The sequence below is a fragment of the Aplysia californica genome, unplaced genomic scaffold (genome assembly GCF_000002075.1).
Source record: "Aplysia californica isolate F4 #8 unplaced genomic scaffold, AplCal3.0 scaffold00834, whole genome shotgun sequence".
Taxonomy (NCBI): Eukaryota; Metazoa; Mollusca; class Gastropoda; order Aplysiida; family Aplysiidae; genus Aplysia; species Aplysia californica.
Window position 1 is genome coordinate 204,356 of NW_004798104.1, and position 15,984 is coordinate 220,339.

Consider the following 15,984-nt stretch of genomic DNA (forward strand, 5'->3'; position numbering starts at 1 on the left):
TTTTGTCAATTTGATTGTCCACCCGGATAGACAGTATTCAGAAAGAGAGTGCGAGAGAGAGAGAAAGAGTAGATCTTGCGAGAACTTGCGGGCAAAACAAAATGGCGACCCGCGTAGTTCGGGCTCGATTCGAAAAGTGAAATAGCCATAGCATCTTTGTAGACGACCAAATTAGCTTACTTTTGTGCTATAACGTCATTTTTTACTTTGTTTTTGTCTATCTCATAGTCCACACCGATAGACTGTACATATTCCGAAATTAGGAAAAACAGGTGTTGTTTCACACCAGGTGAGGCTGTGGTGAGAGGTCGATTGTATTTTTATTCTCACCCGGGGTGAGGATAGCCACTTCCATGCCAAATAGACTGTTTCATATGAAAGGCCTAGATATAGATCTATATATCTATATACATCTCCTGAGAATTTTGGAACCTTTCTTGAACATCTCAGTCAATTTTTAAGAAAACGGTAGAGCTCTGTTAAAAATTTGATCAAATTTGTTAAAGTCGTTCACTGGCTGCAACCCCATGTTTGACAGATAAATAAAAGAGTACCAAGTGCACCAAACATCTCCACATAAACAGATTACAATCACTATAACATTGATATGGAGGCTAATTTTTTTCAAGACTGTAAGATCATTTTACTAATCAGTATTTTATCGCCTCAAACATGATAATAGCTGTCCTTATTTCGACAAAAGCTCAGAGCGTTGTCCTGCCACCGGCCCACACGGCGAGCGAGTCGGTTCTATACTGTAGTGTACTGAGTACTCCTTACGTTGGGGTCACATGCTTTTCCTTACGTTGGGGTCACATGCTTTCTGAGTTTGGCTGATGGACCTGTGAAAAATAATTCCAAGCTGATTACTTTATTGTAATAAGAAAATGAACTGATCTTTCTATGTAACTTTTTTTCAGCTATTTTACATATTTAGTGTAAACAATTATCTTTGAAAACTTTGACGGTATTTTAAAAGGCATTCTGATTTAACGCCAAAGGCTAAAAATATACCACAGGAAAGCCCGTCCAAAGCTCCACAGTTCTCCACCAATGTAAAGACGGTATTTATTCATCAAATTCAATCCTTCCGCGAAGCATTTGAATGCACGCATGTCAATTTTTTAACCTGCCGACCACGCATTCCGACCGTGAGGGGCTTCGCTGTCCATGGCGATTCTCCAGCTCCTAATAATCAGACTTTAAACAACTTACACCATTGAAACGAGGAAAAGCTGAACTTTTACAAAGTGTACAGCATTTGGTATTTCATAGCGAAAGAGCAAAGTAGAAACAGCAATCTGAATTACCCCGATTTCACTGATACCACGCACTCGGAAGGCCATGAGTGCCAGCAAGGTCAGGTTTACGCTGCCTAGTCTTAGTCTTAACAGAATCCCCCTGCTCTCCCCTTGATAAATTCCTCTTTAACTAGCTCTACCTGTATAAAACTAAAACGGAAACCTGTCCAACATGAAAACGGAGAGAAAAATCTGATACCTTCCTAGGGTTTTTACCTGTTTAAGATGGAAAATACTTTGCCCACTTAACCCTGGTTTGAAACAAAACTTGCGGATTTATTGCCATGCCCCCAGGGGAGGAAGGAGAGTCAGGGTAGCATTGCAGATGGTCAGGGTGGTGTGGGTATATGAAATCTTATAAATGCCAATGAAAGTGCTTGAGTGGCGCTTCAGCATGGAAATTTTCATTGGTAACCAGAGGCCACAGGTATGAAATTAGTTTGACCAATGCCTGCCGCCCTGATCGTATGGCCAGCCGAGAAAAGAGCTCACCGAATGATTGTTACGTGGGGAGGGGTTGCATTGGTTGACTGTGCTTATTACACCGATGGGTGGGGCTAAGGGTGGAAGCAAAAGAGCTGTTCAAACACTTTTTTTTTTAGGCTGGCTCTATTTCTCCAAATGCTCAGGGAAAATAAACTTGAACTCTATTTCTCTGCACGGTTTTCGTTCTCGAGATTTTTTGGTTATTTGCGAATGGAGTGGCCCGTGTGTGTGTATGTGTGAGTGTGTGTGTAAAGGTGTGAACGATGGGGGGAGGGGGCGTGAAGGGATTTTTTTTTCTTAGTTTTTGCTTTATTTTGCAAAATAGGTTACTGCCAAAGTCGAGCCGTCTTGTTTTCTCGCAGTACCTTTTGAAGACATTTTCTTGGCAAATGAACTATAGTCTGGGAACGTTGCCCCAACCACAATTGAAGTATCTGAATATTCAGACATCTAAAAATCTCTAGCTCTTTAAATTGAATTTGATGCAAAAAATGCTTCTTCCCAGTTCTCACAGAATGACAGAAAGAAAGATGATGCCGTACTCTCGCAAATAATCAAAAAATCTCGAGAACGGAAACCGTTAGGAAAAATAGGGGTCAAGTTTATTTTCCCAAGCGTTCGTGAAATAGTCACTTCGGTTTTTTTTTATTTGGTCAAACAGTGGTCCAATGAAATGCAAACACTGGATTAGTTGGACTAACGCATATCATTATCAGAGAGGTTAGGATAAGCTCTTGAGAGGTGTGAAGTTTTGACCACTGCTTGACGACCGCACAAGCTACCCTTTATCCCACCAGCTAGGCCTTTGAAACCCTCCTCCATCTCCCCAGTATAAATTTCCCTGTCTGAGACTAAAATGTCTAAGATGGAATTTTTTTACTGGCTCCCTTGCGATTCCGTCTTACACAGGTTTGACTGGATGACAAATTGTGATAATGACAGAGTAAAGTGCAGTAAATTTGGCGGTAAATTTTTACTTTCACTCCTACTCTCAGATGCACTGCTTTTTTGGGGTCAAACTGCAGGGTTTTTTTTGCCATGTATGTACATCACATAGTTGACATAGCCACAAAAACTGTCGCAAATCAATTACAGGGTGATCCAAAAAAAAACTTTACAACTTGTTTTTTAAATATCTTCCTCCATACTGAAGTTTTGCGTTTCAGATTTGAACATAACGTTTGGAAGCCAAAAGGAATTTGTCTGACATGTATTTTAGATAAGTCCAAGGAATGGTTTTGCTCTCTATAGCGCATTGAAAAAACAACCCATGTTCAACCTTGTCGCCATTTTCATAGCACGACGCACCAGTTTGCTTTAGGCCTACCAATAAAAGTTGCAACAATCGCGCCATATTGTAAGCTACAGCAGTTTAACAAGTCAACAGAAGTCTGCAGACATTATTTTCCCAAATTTTGTTTGCCTGCTGAGATCATGACTACGTTTAGTAAAGAGCAGAGAGCTTTTTGTATTGAACATTACCTCTCCACAAACTCACCATCCCTGACATTCCGTAAGTTCTGCGCACGGCATGGAGAGAATGCTTAGGTGACCTCAAGACCTTTGGCGTCATGAGTAGAAAAGTTCCGTCAGTTTGGATCTATAGCGAATCAAAACTAAAAAGTTCTTTAAAAAATGACCACTTCAGGTCGAACACGCACCATGCACAGCCCTTTAAACGTCACCAGAGTGCAGATTTCAGTAGCCGAGTCCCATGAGATGTCTGTCCGTAGACGATCTGCAGCTAGGACTTTCCTACACATCAACAGTCTGCATTCTCATGGTATATCTTAACCTTCGAGTATTCCATGTTCATCTTGGCTAGGCCGAAATGACATGGATCAGACCATGGCAATGTGTTCATGATTCCTCGATTGTCTTGTAAAGAGGGATCATTTCCTTGATGACATTTGGTTTAGTGCAAAGCCAATTTTTACGCTGCGGGATATGTTAACTCCAAAAATGCAGTCTATTGGGCACCCCAATCTATTGTCTCTAGAAGCCTCACGAATTCCTTCACAAGATTTTAAAGCTTTTGTGAACTTTGCGTTTTTGGGTGCTTTTTTCTTTTAGGCGTTTCCGTTTTCAAAACTTGTTTCTTCTTCATGGATTTTATATCAAACAAATTCCTTTTGAATGAATTATGTCTGCTCCAAATTACATCATTCTAGAACCATTTTTGCGCGAGATATTCGGACAAAAAGTTGTAAAGTTTTTTTTGGATCACCCTGTATTTTCAAGTAAATTTCGAACCTAACTAACTGCAAAACATCAAATTATGGGGTGGGGGGGGGGGGGGGGGGGGGCTCTCATTCAATATTAGGCTTAGGTGTCTAGTTCGAAACCTGACAGCGACGGAAAATTTTCTTCTCTAAAATGTTCTCCTTTCTCTTTCCTTTCCTACTCTCTCTCTAACCATTGTCTGTCTTCTGCTTTTCTTTGGAAACAGATTTTTACTAGTCACACTTTATAGACTTATGCTCACCAGCAAAATAAAGTTTGAGGTGGGGGGGGTTTTCCGGGAAATTTTCAAGTATTTTTCTCAAACTGACCAAACATGCATAATGCGTTTTGTCATGAAAGCTCCCTTCATTTGTATTGTTTGCGATTAATTTCTATTGCAAGTCTCTGTCATCTCCCATCATACTTTGTTATTTTATTTTCCTTCCAGGTCTAAACTTGGCAGTAACTTGACGGAGAGTGTATTAGTCTCTCAGCTGACTCGTGGGATAGCTCTTGGATTTGAAAAGAGTGAGAGTGACCCGGCCCAACGCATCAGGCTCCTGCTCAGTGAACTTCTCTTTGTCTCCTCTGAGGTAACATTTGACTAAGTGAGGTGTTGACATACATAGTGATTTAGTGAACTGATTGTCAAGTAAAGTGGTTGTGGTACTGTTTATCACTTAAAGACTTTTTAAAAGGTTAAGGAAGTTCTTGTTGTTCTGGATCATCTTGATCGTAAACATTTCATTCTTTTGTCACATGGCCTTAGTTTGGTGAAGAGAAGGGTGTTAATTTCAATAATAATAATTTATAGCATTTGTATAGCGCAAATCCATGCTCAACAGCAAGCTCTATATGCACTTCACAATCTATACTATTAGTATTACCCCAGCAGACCTGAGAGAGTTCTGAAACAAACTCAACTTCTTTGGAAGCATACAGTGCAAGCTGCCATTTATGGGTGCTAAAGCACTAACATACTGACAAGATCTTTCGCTTTCTATGGTCGAGCACCCCTTCCCACCTGGGTGAAAAGAGGAGATTTTGTGTAAAGTGTCTTTCCCAAGGACACAATGTCGGGCCCGTGGCGTGAATCCCCGAACCCACAACCTCATGATTACGAGTCTGGTAGTCTTACCGCTAGGCCACCGATGTGTAGACAAATGTGGCTTGTTTATCTCGCCATGCCCCACCTCTTCTTTTGCTTCTCTGTCTTCTTCCCTGAATCCCTTGCCACCTAACCTACGATTGCATGTAACTTTATAAAATAGTTCATGGTTCCAGTCTTTTTTTTTGGGGGGGGGGAGGGGGAGTTCTATTCAAACTTTGCATCTGACAGCCATGCCTACGTATTCCATCATTGATTCTCTGTCCAAGAGTTAGGCGTGTCAGTATTTTTGCTTAGAGACCTTCTGGTGCATTTGGTTAAACAGAAGCTATTTAAATAAACCTTTCAGCATGAAAATTTGTTGAATGTGTTCATGATATTTCTGTTCAAAATTGAATCGGCTTAAGTTACAAATATAGTCGAAGCTGTGTTTGACGGAGTTAAAGAGAGCCGTCTTAGACATTTTCTGTCTTAGAATTTAGGGGAAGATGGAAAGGGCCAGCCAGTGGGATCAAGGATCGCTTGTCCGATCGGCAAGCAGTGGTCAAAACTTCACACCTCTCAATTGCTATCCTGTCTGATAATGACATGCGTCAGTCTTACCTATTCAATTACCACCAGTGCTTGCCTTTCTTAGGACCACTGTTTGACCTATTAAAAACAGAAATGTTTGAACATCTCCTTTGCTTCCACCCTTAGCCCCACTCACCGGTGTTACTAGCACAGTCAATCAATGCCACCCCTCTCTGCCATCATGTAACAACTATTCGAAGAACTCTTTTGTTGGCTGGCCGTTCGATCAGGGCGGCAGGCATTGGTCTAATTTAACACCTCTGGCATCCGGCTACCCAGGAAAGTTTCCGTAGTGGCTTGCTGCTTGAGCACTCTCACGGGCAGTCGTGAGATTTCACACCCACACTACCCTGACCATCTGCATCGCTCAGGGCTCGCATGATGGGGTAACATCTACCCCCTAATTGCACCCCTACTCCCCTTCCTCGCCCAGCGATATGGCCATGGCGTTAAGTTTAGAGCCGGCAGAACCAAACTTGCAAATTTTGTTTCAAACCAAGGCTAAACGGACAAAGCATTTTCCGTCTTAGACAGGTCAAACCTTTGGAAGGGAGCAGATTTTTTTTCTCTTTCCGCATTGGACTAGTTTCTGTTTTATACAGGTGATTAAAGAGGAATATATCAAGGGGGGAGCGGGGAGATTCCGTTAAGACAGGTTTACCTTTTACACAGGTTTCCGTTAAGGCAGGTTCGACTGTATGCAACAAGATTCAGAGCTTGGATATCAGTTTGGAGAATTTTGTATTGGACAGATACCTGTTGTGACGTTCTTTTCTGCACTGTAACTTTTTTCCCCCAGTTGAAGGATCAGAGAGCTGGTAACTACCAGAAACAGTCAGACTTGTTTGAGTGCCCTGTGTATCTGGATGAAATCTTGGATGCACTTTGCATCGCCATGGCAGGTGTGTATAATTTTCTTTGTACCCTTCTCCCTCCGAGACCTAACATTGACAACACACTCTATGGAACATTACAGCAACTGCAGCAGACCTGCACTTATCACTACATGGCATTGGACAGAAGGATGAGAGCCCAGCTGTTGCTGGATCGTTAACAACAACAACAACAACAACATAAATTTCTTTGCCCTATTTATGTCATAAAAATTGTTACCATTAACTTTATGGACCTGAGCGTGTGCTTCCTTTACCCTTAGGCTTACAAAACGTACGCCTGAGGTACAGGGGCCATGTAAGCTTGGGGGACAAGGGTTCAAACCGTTATGCTTTGAAGTCTTATTACCCATAACCTGCTTTGTAATTCGAATTGAAGTCTTGATTAAAAGATAATTGTCTGTGATCTTCAGAAAATTTGATTGTATATTTCTGGCTGTGTACTGAGCAATACTAGTTCAAACATTTACTGGAGACAGACCTGTAGTACATCAAGCAGTTTTATAAATTTTTTTTATTAGACCATTTGATTGGCGAGCAATCATATTTTAAAGATGAAACATTTTTTGTATCTATTCCTACTGCAACAGCAAAGATGTAGATAGCCTATACACGTTGTATTTGTAAAAGTAGAGTTTGGTGTATGATTTTTACTTCATAAATCTATTATCCAACTTTTGTCTAGAGTTGCCCAACTTGCTGAACATAATGGACATCTCCGAGACGCTACTATGTGTGGAGAATGGCCCAAGACTTATCTGTCAACTGGTAGCGAACAATCCTGAATCTTTTCTTGAAGGTGAGATGACATATTGCTCGGGATAAGTAAAGCTGAATACATTGTTTTAAAAAAAAATTTTAGGAGAGCATTTTGTTTATCATTGTTCTTTCCAATACTAAGGCTTACTTATGATTCTTTGAGATGCAGATGCAAGCCACCGAAACTGAAATACCATTTAAAAAATAAATGTACTGAGTTTAGAAGATACAAAAATCAAGACTTTTTTGTTCTATTTGCTCTCAATCCTGTATTGTTTGAATTTGATTTCATCATTTGTTGTGTGTTGTACAGTTCTGTACCATAAGTAAGGAAATCTTACTACCCAGAAGCCATTGGTAGTTTAGCATACTTTTCGGCCAGATCTTGTGAGTTGTCAATTACTGCAATCATCGATAAAAGCTATATTTAGGTGATTGTCATCTGTGCAAGAATAAATAGTGTTATCTGTCCATCCAATGATTGTTTGTGCATGTAACTGTGTGTGGTGTGTTGATGTGCACTTATGCATGTATATGTCGTTGCAAATTTCCTTTTGTGGAGATCAATAAAATGTTGTGTTATGTTATTTTATCTTTTCTGTGTCATTTTGCTTCTCAGTGTGCAATAGCCTCGTGTCTCGTGGGGAAAAACAGGAAGAAGAGTCGATTGGTGGTCATCGAAGGATGGAGCTGCTCCTGATGTTGTGTCGCATGAACCCCACAGCTGCCCTCACAGTCCGAAACTTTTGTGTAAGTTTCCATTCCTTGTACATGGTGACTGTTAGGCCCCGGAAACCTTGTGAATGACCCGAGAATTTCACTCAAATTGTCAAGACCTGGGAATGCCCTTGGAATATGAGTAAATCTGTAAATTGTCCTGGGAAAGACCTGGGAAAATACGTTGAGCTCTTTAATATTTGAAAAACCGAATCTGATAAGTCCAGCAAAATATGAACTGATGCTTCAAAAATAAACATACCTTGTGAGCCCCGGGGCAATTGGTGTTTAGAAAAGTATTCTGTGAAAGAAAGTGTATTTGCTACTGTATGCAAATTTCAAAGAGGGCTTATTAATTTAGTATTGTTATTTTTGTTTGTTTTTTTCCAGGTGGAGCACTGCACCATGCCAGGTTTTGCTGTAGCTGTGACCATCCAACTGTCTCAGCCTCTTGCAACGGATGGCCATCAGACAGGAAGTGACATTGTTCCTTTTATCACAAGTCTTCTGCTGGGCAGTGATGTGGGAGTGCGCAACTGGATTTCTGGTTTTGTCAAGGCTGGACAAAAGGTAGTTTCATAAACTTAAATGCACTTTTTTTTACACTGTACAGTTTGGGTTATTTGGAAGGCCAAGCTCCTTACCTCTCTGTAGAGCTCTGTGCTGAGAGGGAAGGTGTTTCTAGAGAAAGATGAACAAATTTCATTCTTAGCTTTGATTTGAAACTAAGACCTTTAAGTAAAATCATTGCATGTTATCTGTGTAAGGATAGCCAATGTGGCAGTAGTGGAAGAAAAACTGTCTAATGTTTCAATGTGTCATGTTATGTACTATGGTTGCTCTTGGGTTCTCTGAGCTGTTTTGGTTGGTTCAAAGTGAAATGTTCTAGTGAAGATTATTTTTTTGAAACATTTTCTTAGTGTGACTTTATAGGTCTCCTCCCATGTAATCTGTGATGCCAATCTTGTTGTTAAGTGGCAGTCTTTGGTGTAAAAGTCAGACTCGATTATCTTGCGCAGAAGACCTGAATTCAGTTCCCAAAGTGGGAGGTTTTATGTCAGATATCTGCATCAATCTGCCTGGACATTGTGGTCCGGATTGGCTCTGACAGGCAGGGTCGAAGCAGCCTGCCCCCTAAATTATTGATGTAAATTGTGTTGATTGGGGAGCAAGGAGATTACAAGTAATGGGAGATGCTCTGTGGTTGGCACCACACGCCTGATAGGAGCCCTCTCTTGCGGCGGAACTGTGGGCTACCTACGCTGCGCGATTGCTCGACTCACGCACTGAAATCTAGATAAGAAAGAAGGTTTTATTCCGAGGTCCTTGAGATTAGGCAAGTCAATTAGTAAAAATGCCTTGCACCTGTTTTGTATTTAAGTGTAAGAACCAATATGATGCTGCAGTGGACCGAAGTTTTCACAGTTAAGTTGTTTTCCTTTTAAAAAATTAGAATGAAAGTGTTTCTATGCCCCCAGCAACACAATTTAAATCATTAATATTCATAAGAGGCTGGCTCCAGCGCTACTTGCCAAGGCCAACCCAAGCTGAAAGGGATACAACACCCCAGCAGAAAGACAGAGATACTCAATTTTTTAAAAGTATTCTTATTCATAAATATATATATATAATTATTATGTGTGTGTATGTATATACATATTATACACTTTAATTAAAGATATTGCTTTCCTTTGTGTGTGCAAATTAGATGCTACTGTAGTCTAAATGTAGATATCTAGAGGCTCCATTAGAACATGAAATCAATACTCAACAACAATAATGATGAATATTTTCTATGTTAAAGAAACACCAAACCATATCAGATGAGGGGAGAGGGTAGGGTGGGGTGGATAAGAGTTTGAGTCTTGTTAGATAGAACTATACTCGGTTTAATTCTATTGTTGTAGTCTTCACCTAAGATCCCACAATCAATAATTCCGGTTCACTTAAGATTCTGCTGTTAAAAAATAAACCAAACAAAGCAACAACAAATTTTACTACACAGGAATCATCACTAAGATAAATTATCCCCCTCTGGAGTGTAATAAGGGACTAAAAACGCTGCTCTCCATATCATACTTTACTGGAAAAAAACAACCCCAAACCCTTCAAAGGTTATCCACGCTCATACATGCGATCACACCTCCAAGGGTGCTGTTATCTCTTTTTAAAAAAAAAATATTTGAAATCATTGTGCGCTCCACTTTGTGAAAACCAGGAAACAAAATTATTGTGATCAATAATATTATTTATAGACCAAGACATACTGTTAGCAATTAGATAAAGCAAACATCAACCCTCTTTTGTGTCCGCTATTCCTTACACATAAAGTTAGTTATGGCACACGCCTAGAGTCATGCAATCATATATCTTAAATTCAGTTTAATAGTATATTTTTATCCATTTCTTATAATTAAATATTTTAGCATCTTGAAAGGTTATCTTTATAATTCGGTATGTTTGATAATTTTATGTTACTCGGACAAGTTTTCTTCTTATTTTACACATCTTTTTGATTTTTAAACTAGATAATTGAACAGTCCGTATCACAAACAGAATTTTTTTTTTTTCTCACTGTCATTATCCGTCAGCCCGTCAGTTGATCACAATCTCTCTCTCTCTCTCTCTCTCTCTCTCTCTCTCTCTCTCTCTCTCTCTCTCTGTCTGTCTGTCTGTCTGTCTGTCTGTCTGTCTGTCGGTCGGTCGGTCTGTCTCACTTTCTCTCTCTCTCTCTCTCTCTCTCTCTCTCTCTCTCTCTCTCTCTCTCTCTCTCTCTCTCTCTCTCTCTCTCTCTCTCTCTTTTTTATTTAATTTTTCCCATTCTCCTTCGTCCCTTCCCAAGGCCCGCCCCTCCTCTTTCATCCCAGCCCCATCCCCTCTTCCTTGTGTGCATTCCCCCATCCCGCCCACCCCCACAACGTGGCCCAGCCCGATAAGATTCTATAAAAAGAAACGCCACAGTTGGTGATTTAGCCCACAGTCAGCGGCCATAATTGATCCCCACCACGGCGTACTGCTCGTGGCGCCGCGAAGAGAGAGAGGAAGCTCCATTAGTTCTAAGCTCCTTGTTGGGGAGTAAGGTATTTACTATTACAATTAATGTTTTGGTGCAGAGGAGAACAGACGCTGGCCCGTGTATGCTGATGTCGCTGAGAGAACACCTGTTGAAGGAAGTGGTCCGTCTGACCCCTGGCTTGGACCAGGTGATGGAGGAGAGCAATACGGTGATCGCCAGCGCCATTGTCAGGCTCTACTGCGCTCTCAAGGGAATTGCCGCCATGAAGTGAGGACATATGCTTTTTTTTGCCATTATCTTTTTTAAAAAAAGCGGACCAGTGTCTGTGTGTTTAATAGTCAGACTCTCTGCTATTTTATGTAATAAACGCTTGTTCCATTCTCACGTGAGGAAGGCCGTCTATTTTATATGAAAAAAAAAAGTAGACAACTCGAGCGCATTCCTGTGAAGTTTGTCCCTTCTGTTCTCTTTTCAGAGTGTATTTGACTATTTCCCAAGTCTGTTTGCTGAATGCTCAAAATATAGCAAACTTTTCTCTGCCAGAATTGGTCTCATTGGCCACAGCAGAAGGCATAAGTCATCTTAAATTTTAATTTTAATTATTCTTATTCTTCATTTTTGCTTGAGAAATGTTCTCCTCTTCAGATGTATTATTCATCGTTAGACATTGATGAAAGAGCTTTTATTATGTTAAAGAGACAATGTAGCTTTGTTGGTGACTTTCTGTAATGATAACTCATCTCAGGCATGATAAAAATTTGTGGATTTGGAGTTTATTCCTGTTTTCTTTTCTGTCCAGGTATAGTGATGAGGAGATGTTGAGCCTTCTGAGACTGGTCACCTCCCACCCCCCACAGTGCCAGGCTGGGGCACACTTCATCTCTCTGGGCATCTGCACACTCATAGCAAGCCCGGGCCTGCTCAGGTGAGGTTATGAAAGTGGGTGTTGGAGAGCACTGCCAGCAGGTCCTACTTCTGTTTTTTTTCCACCTCTATTGGTCTTGTCTGTCTGTCTGTCTGTCTTTCTGTCTGTCTGTCTGTCTGTCTGTCTGTCTCACTTTGCCCCCCTGCACAAATGACAGTTTTTATATCGATGGGCTTTTCTGTACTGAAAATGATACTGGGTTGAAGGACAAAACTACTACTAACTGTGGAATTTTTAATAGTCGTGTGAGGTATATGTTTTTTCCGTTTTGCAGGGAAGATATTACTCAGCCTGTCAGATTGGTTTGCGTTTTCGGTTTTTATGCTTGCATGCTATTTTAATTTTAATCTTACTGGCATCTGTGCTGCAAAATTTCAGCTTATCGCCTTGCGTGCATAGAGTTTGCTGCCTTGTTGTAATTGTATTGATTTATAATGGATAATAAAAAAACCTCGCTGAAGAATCTCCTGCCCTCCGTGCCCCAATACATTTCTCTCCCATCTACAGGGGACTGGAGGAGGAACAGCTTGTTGTCAACTGGCTACGCTGGCTCATGTCCTCAGAGACACATTTTGACAGGTAATGTTTGAGATCTGGACCTGTCTTCTTGTTTTATTTTGTTACTCTTTGTTGTAGAGCTTCATTTTGTACAGGAGCTGCTCTTATGATATGAGTCTACCTCAATGTTTTTGTAGTGGGTTTTCTCAAATTGTAAGAATATTGAGGGTATGTTCTATCAATTAGGAATGGTTGTTTTTTTTATGTAAGCATTACTAGGATAGTTACTATTAGTGTTTTCCAGCTGTTCAACGCTGACAGTGCAAGGGAACTAAAGAATGAACAAATATATTTTTGGTTTGCATTTTGATGACTTGGTATCTTTCTCTGGATGAGGGGAAAAACATGGATGAAAAATGCTTCACTGGAATATGGAAGTTAAAATTTTTGACACTCAGGTACTTTGATTTGAGAAGACACAGTGCACTCATGCGACTTTATGCAGTTGCGAGCACAGTAAAAAAAAAAAGAGAAGACAGCCTGGTATATAAAATTCTTGTAACTGTAGACAGTTCAGCCCATCATGTGGTGTAACGTTTCTCTTTCCTTTCCATTCCGGACTGGGCAGATATTCTGACCGGACAGACAGTCCAGGAGAGATGCTCTTCCTCCTGGCTCTCAACTTTCACAACCGTCAAATGCAAGCTATCATGGACCTGGTCTGCAACACTCTTGGCATGAAGGTAATGGAAAAAGCTTTTTTTCTTTTTTCTTTTTTTTTGATATTCCAGGAGCTCCATTTATCCTTCTTTGTGCAGATGGTTAAATTTACAGGGTGCCACCAGTACGTCACAATTGTTCTTAATCCTCTGTTTATGGGTCTAAGTGACTCCTGTAATCTTTGCTCAAGTTTTGAGGGTTGAAGTATGTTGTTTTTTTCCCCCTGGTATTTTTATGCTGAGGTATCAGGGTTTTTTGGGGGAGGGTTTCTGAAATAAGAATCTGTATTTGTTGCTTTAAATAAACATAACGAGGTGAAATCTGTAAATTACCGCGAGAAAAAGTCGGGAAGACCCGCGAAAAGTTCTGGAATATTTGAAAACAAATTCCGATATGGTCAGTAAGTTCATTTTTGCCGGCCACTATTGTGAATTCGTTCAGCTTTTCCCGGTCCGACAGTACATGTTACGCGAACATGCGGCTATGGGGGCATGCGGAAGCTGTTACACCGTGGCTCGATCGGGAATATCAAGATCTACTTTCTCTTTCGTTACCACCCAGAACTTGGCCGGTGATAGACTGATAATGCAACCTTTCTGACATGCAGATCACCCACTATAAACGCTGTGTCGCCATGAAAATAAATCAAATTTTTTCTCTGTGCTGTCACTTGTGAAAAAGGAAAAAAAAGCGTTGTCAGATTGTCAGCTTGTTGGGCTCCTCATCGTGACCAGTCAGTGAACCTGCGCATGTTCTCGTCTCATAATATGGAATCGTGTGAGCATAGACGGTGGTTAGGGTTCATTTAAAGTCTGAGCGTTTGGAAGCATAGGACTCGGAAGGGGTAGGGAATTATATTATTGATTTTTTTTAAAAGATACTCTGGGTGGGGAGGGTGCGGAAGGCAACACCAGAGGACAACAAACTTGGAAGCAATTTTATTTTTAAGATTTTATTTGAGCTCTCTAAAAAGTGCGTGGTCAAGATTGCTGATTTTCAGTGTCACTGCATCTTGGCCTCTGTCAGTTCTTACAACTCTCGAACTGAATAGGTCTACCTGAGCCATTCAAGTTTTTACTCTACTTTGAGTTTGAGCAATAATTTTTGTCTTTCACGTTTATAATATGACAGGGACGCCGTTTTCCGGTTAAAACCGAAAATCCGTTGTCAAGAGCGAAAAAATGTGATACGACTCGAGTACAGAGAGTCCACTGGTGGATTTCCGGTTGTGAATTTTAAATACAGGAGCTAGAGAATTCTTCTGCGCAAGCGCAGTCACTGTTTTGATAAGGCCAAGCCATCTCTCCCACCACCATACGAACGTCGTAGATCTATCTAGTCTAGAATCTAGATTACAGATTACAAAGACAGTCAAGAAGAAACATAGTGAACACGTGCCTTTGATTCATTCAAGAAGGATTACTATTTCAAATGGATTTACTGTTGTGCTGCGTGTTCCATCTAGATTGTAGATCTAACGGATGAAGTGAAGAATGGATACCGCGTTTCCATTGTGCGTGGTCACGCTTGTGTAAAGACGTTGGACAAAGGTCTGAAAAACAAATTCAAATGGGAATGGCTGCAAGAGAAAGTGGCACCCGAGTTTGGTGGTGGATCCTATTCGGACTGCTTCAGGAATCTGAAAGAGGCTGGCGCAGTATACTGTGCGTTCTGTGAGGAGAAAATTAAGTATTGGAGCTCTGGAAAAAAAGCCCTGTCTGATCATGTGAAACGCCCAGCACACATGACAAAGATGAAAGAGAAAAAAGTTATCCTTTTACACAATTCATTGTGGGTTTTTTTTACTTTCTTACCTATTTTCATCAATTTATTGCGGGTACTAAAGCCGACCCCAGAAAATTCAGGTTTTTTTTTCTTGGCCATGAGGCATCCCTGATATGAATCATGATACCAAGACTGGTTCTTGACAGTCGATTTTCTGGTTCTAGGCCCTTTCACAGGCTCAAAGCAAGATTCATTTGTATAATATAGTTTATATATTATATATAAAATGATGAGGGGAGAAATATAAATAAGAAAATATAACAAGTAAGAACAGACTGAAATACGTAAATCACACATGACTCCAGTTCCACACTGAAATTTTATTGACTGGATACATATATAAGTTTGGCTACGTAGATATCTACTTGTTTGTGTGTGTGTGTATTATATATATTTAAATAGAGCACGTGCTGTCATTGTTATGTAGCATGCTCGTGAATTTACCATGAACTTTTCAGGCTATCCGTTCTCTAACAACAGAATTTTCAGGCTAAACCGTCCCTTATCACTTTCGCCCATGGCGGAGATCTAAGCCTGTCTTTTGTCGCTGTCAGATGAGCCAGGAATGTCTCATGGTTTATTTCTTTTCATTTCTGTTTTTAGATATCAGTGAAGACGGGTACATCAGTGAAATTTCATCAGATTTTCACTATGGAACTCTTTACAGAGCAGGTGAGACGTTTATTATTGCTTGTCACTGTAAGGTGAGTTCAGTTCAGTGATGCAGGATAAAAGGTGCAAAGTGGTTTACAACAGCTGCGAAATTTAGCAGAATACTTATTCTAGACTACTCCCCTTTGAAATTCGCTTTATAACATGTTTGCATAAGAGCATGCTTTTCTTATCACCCAAGGTGCATGCTTTTAGCCAGAAACCACTGCATCACTGTAGGTACTTTGTTTTTGTCCGATGTCTCGAGTCAGCAAAATGCAGCGAGCCACTCATTTTGTTGTGTTGCTACACATACTACTAGATCTACA

At 40.5% G+C, this 15,984-nt stretch overlaps 1 protein-coding gene across 1 annotated transcript in view; it reads left to right on the forward strand.

The window, feature by feature from the left end:
• Positions 1-15,984, forward strand: part of LOC101854052 (integrator complex subunit 2) — a 43,299-nt gene that overhangs the window by 6,977 nt on the left and 20,338 nt on the right. Inside the window, exons 2-11 of the mRNA XM_005109956.3 lie at positions 4,459-4,603; positions 6,491-6,593; positions 7,270-7,383; positions 7,963-8,093; positions 8,451-8,630; positions 11,174-11,343; positions 11,876-12,001; positions 12,509-12,580; positions 13,128-13,242; positions 15,608-15,676. Coding sequence (XP_005110013.1) covers positions 4,459-4,603; positions 6,491-6,593; positions 7,270-7,383; positions 7,963-8,093; positions 8,451-8,630; positions 11,174-11,343; positions 11,876-12,001; positions 12,509-12,580; positions 13,128-13,242; positions 15,608-15,676 — 1,225 coding nt within the window. The remainder of the gene's footprint in view (positions 1-4,458; positions 4,604-6,490; positions 6,594-7,269; positions 7,384-7,962; positions 8,094-8,450; positions 8,631-11,173; positions 11,344-11,875; positions 12,002-12,508; positions 12,581-13,127; positions 13,243-15,607; positions 15,677-15,984) is intronic.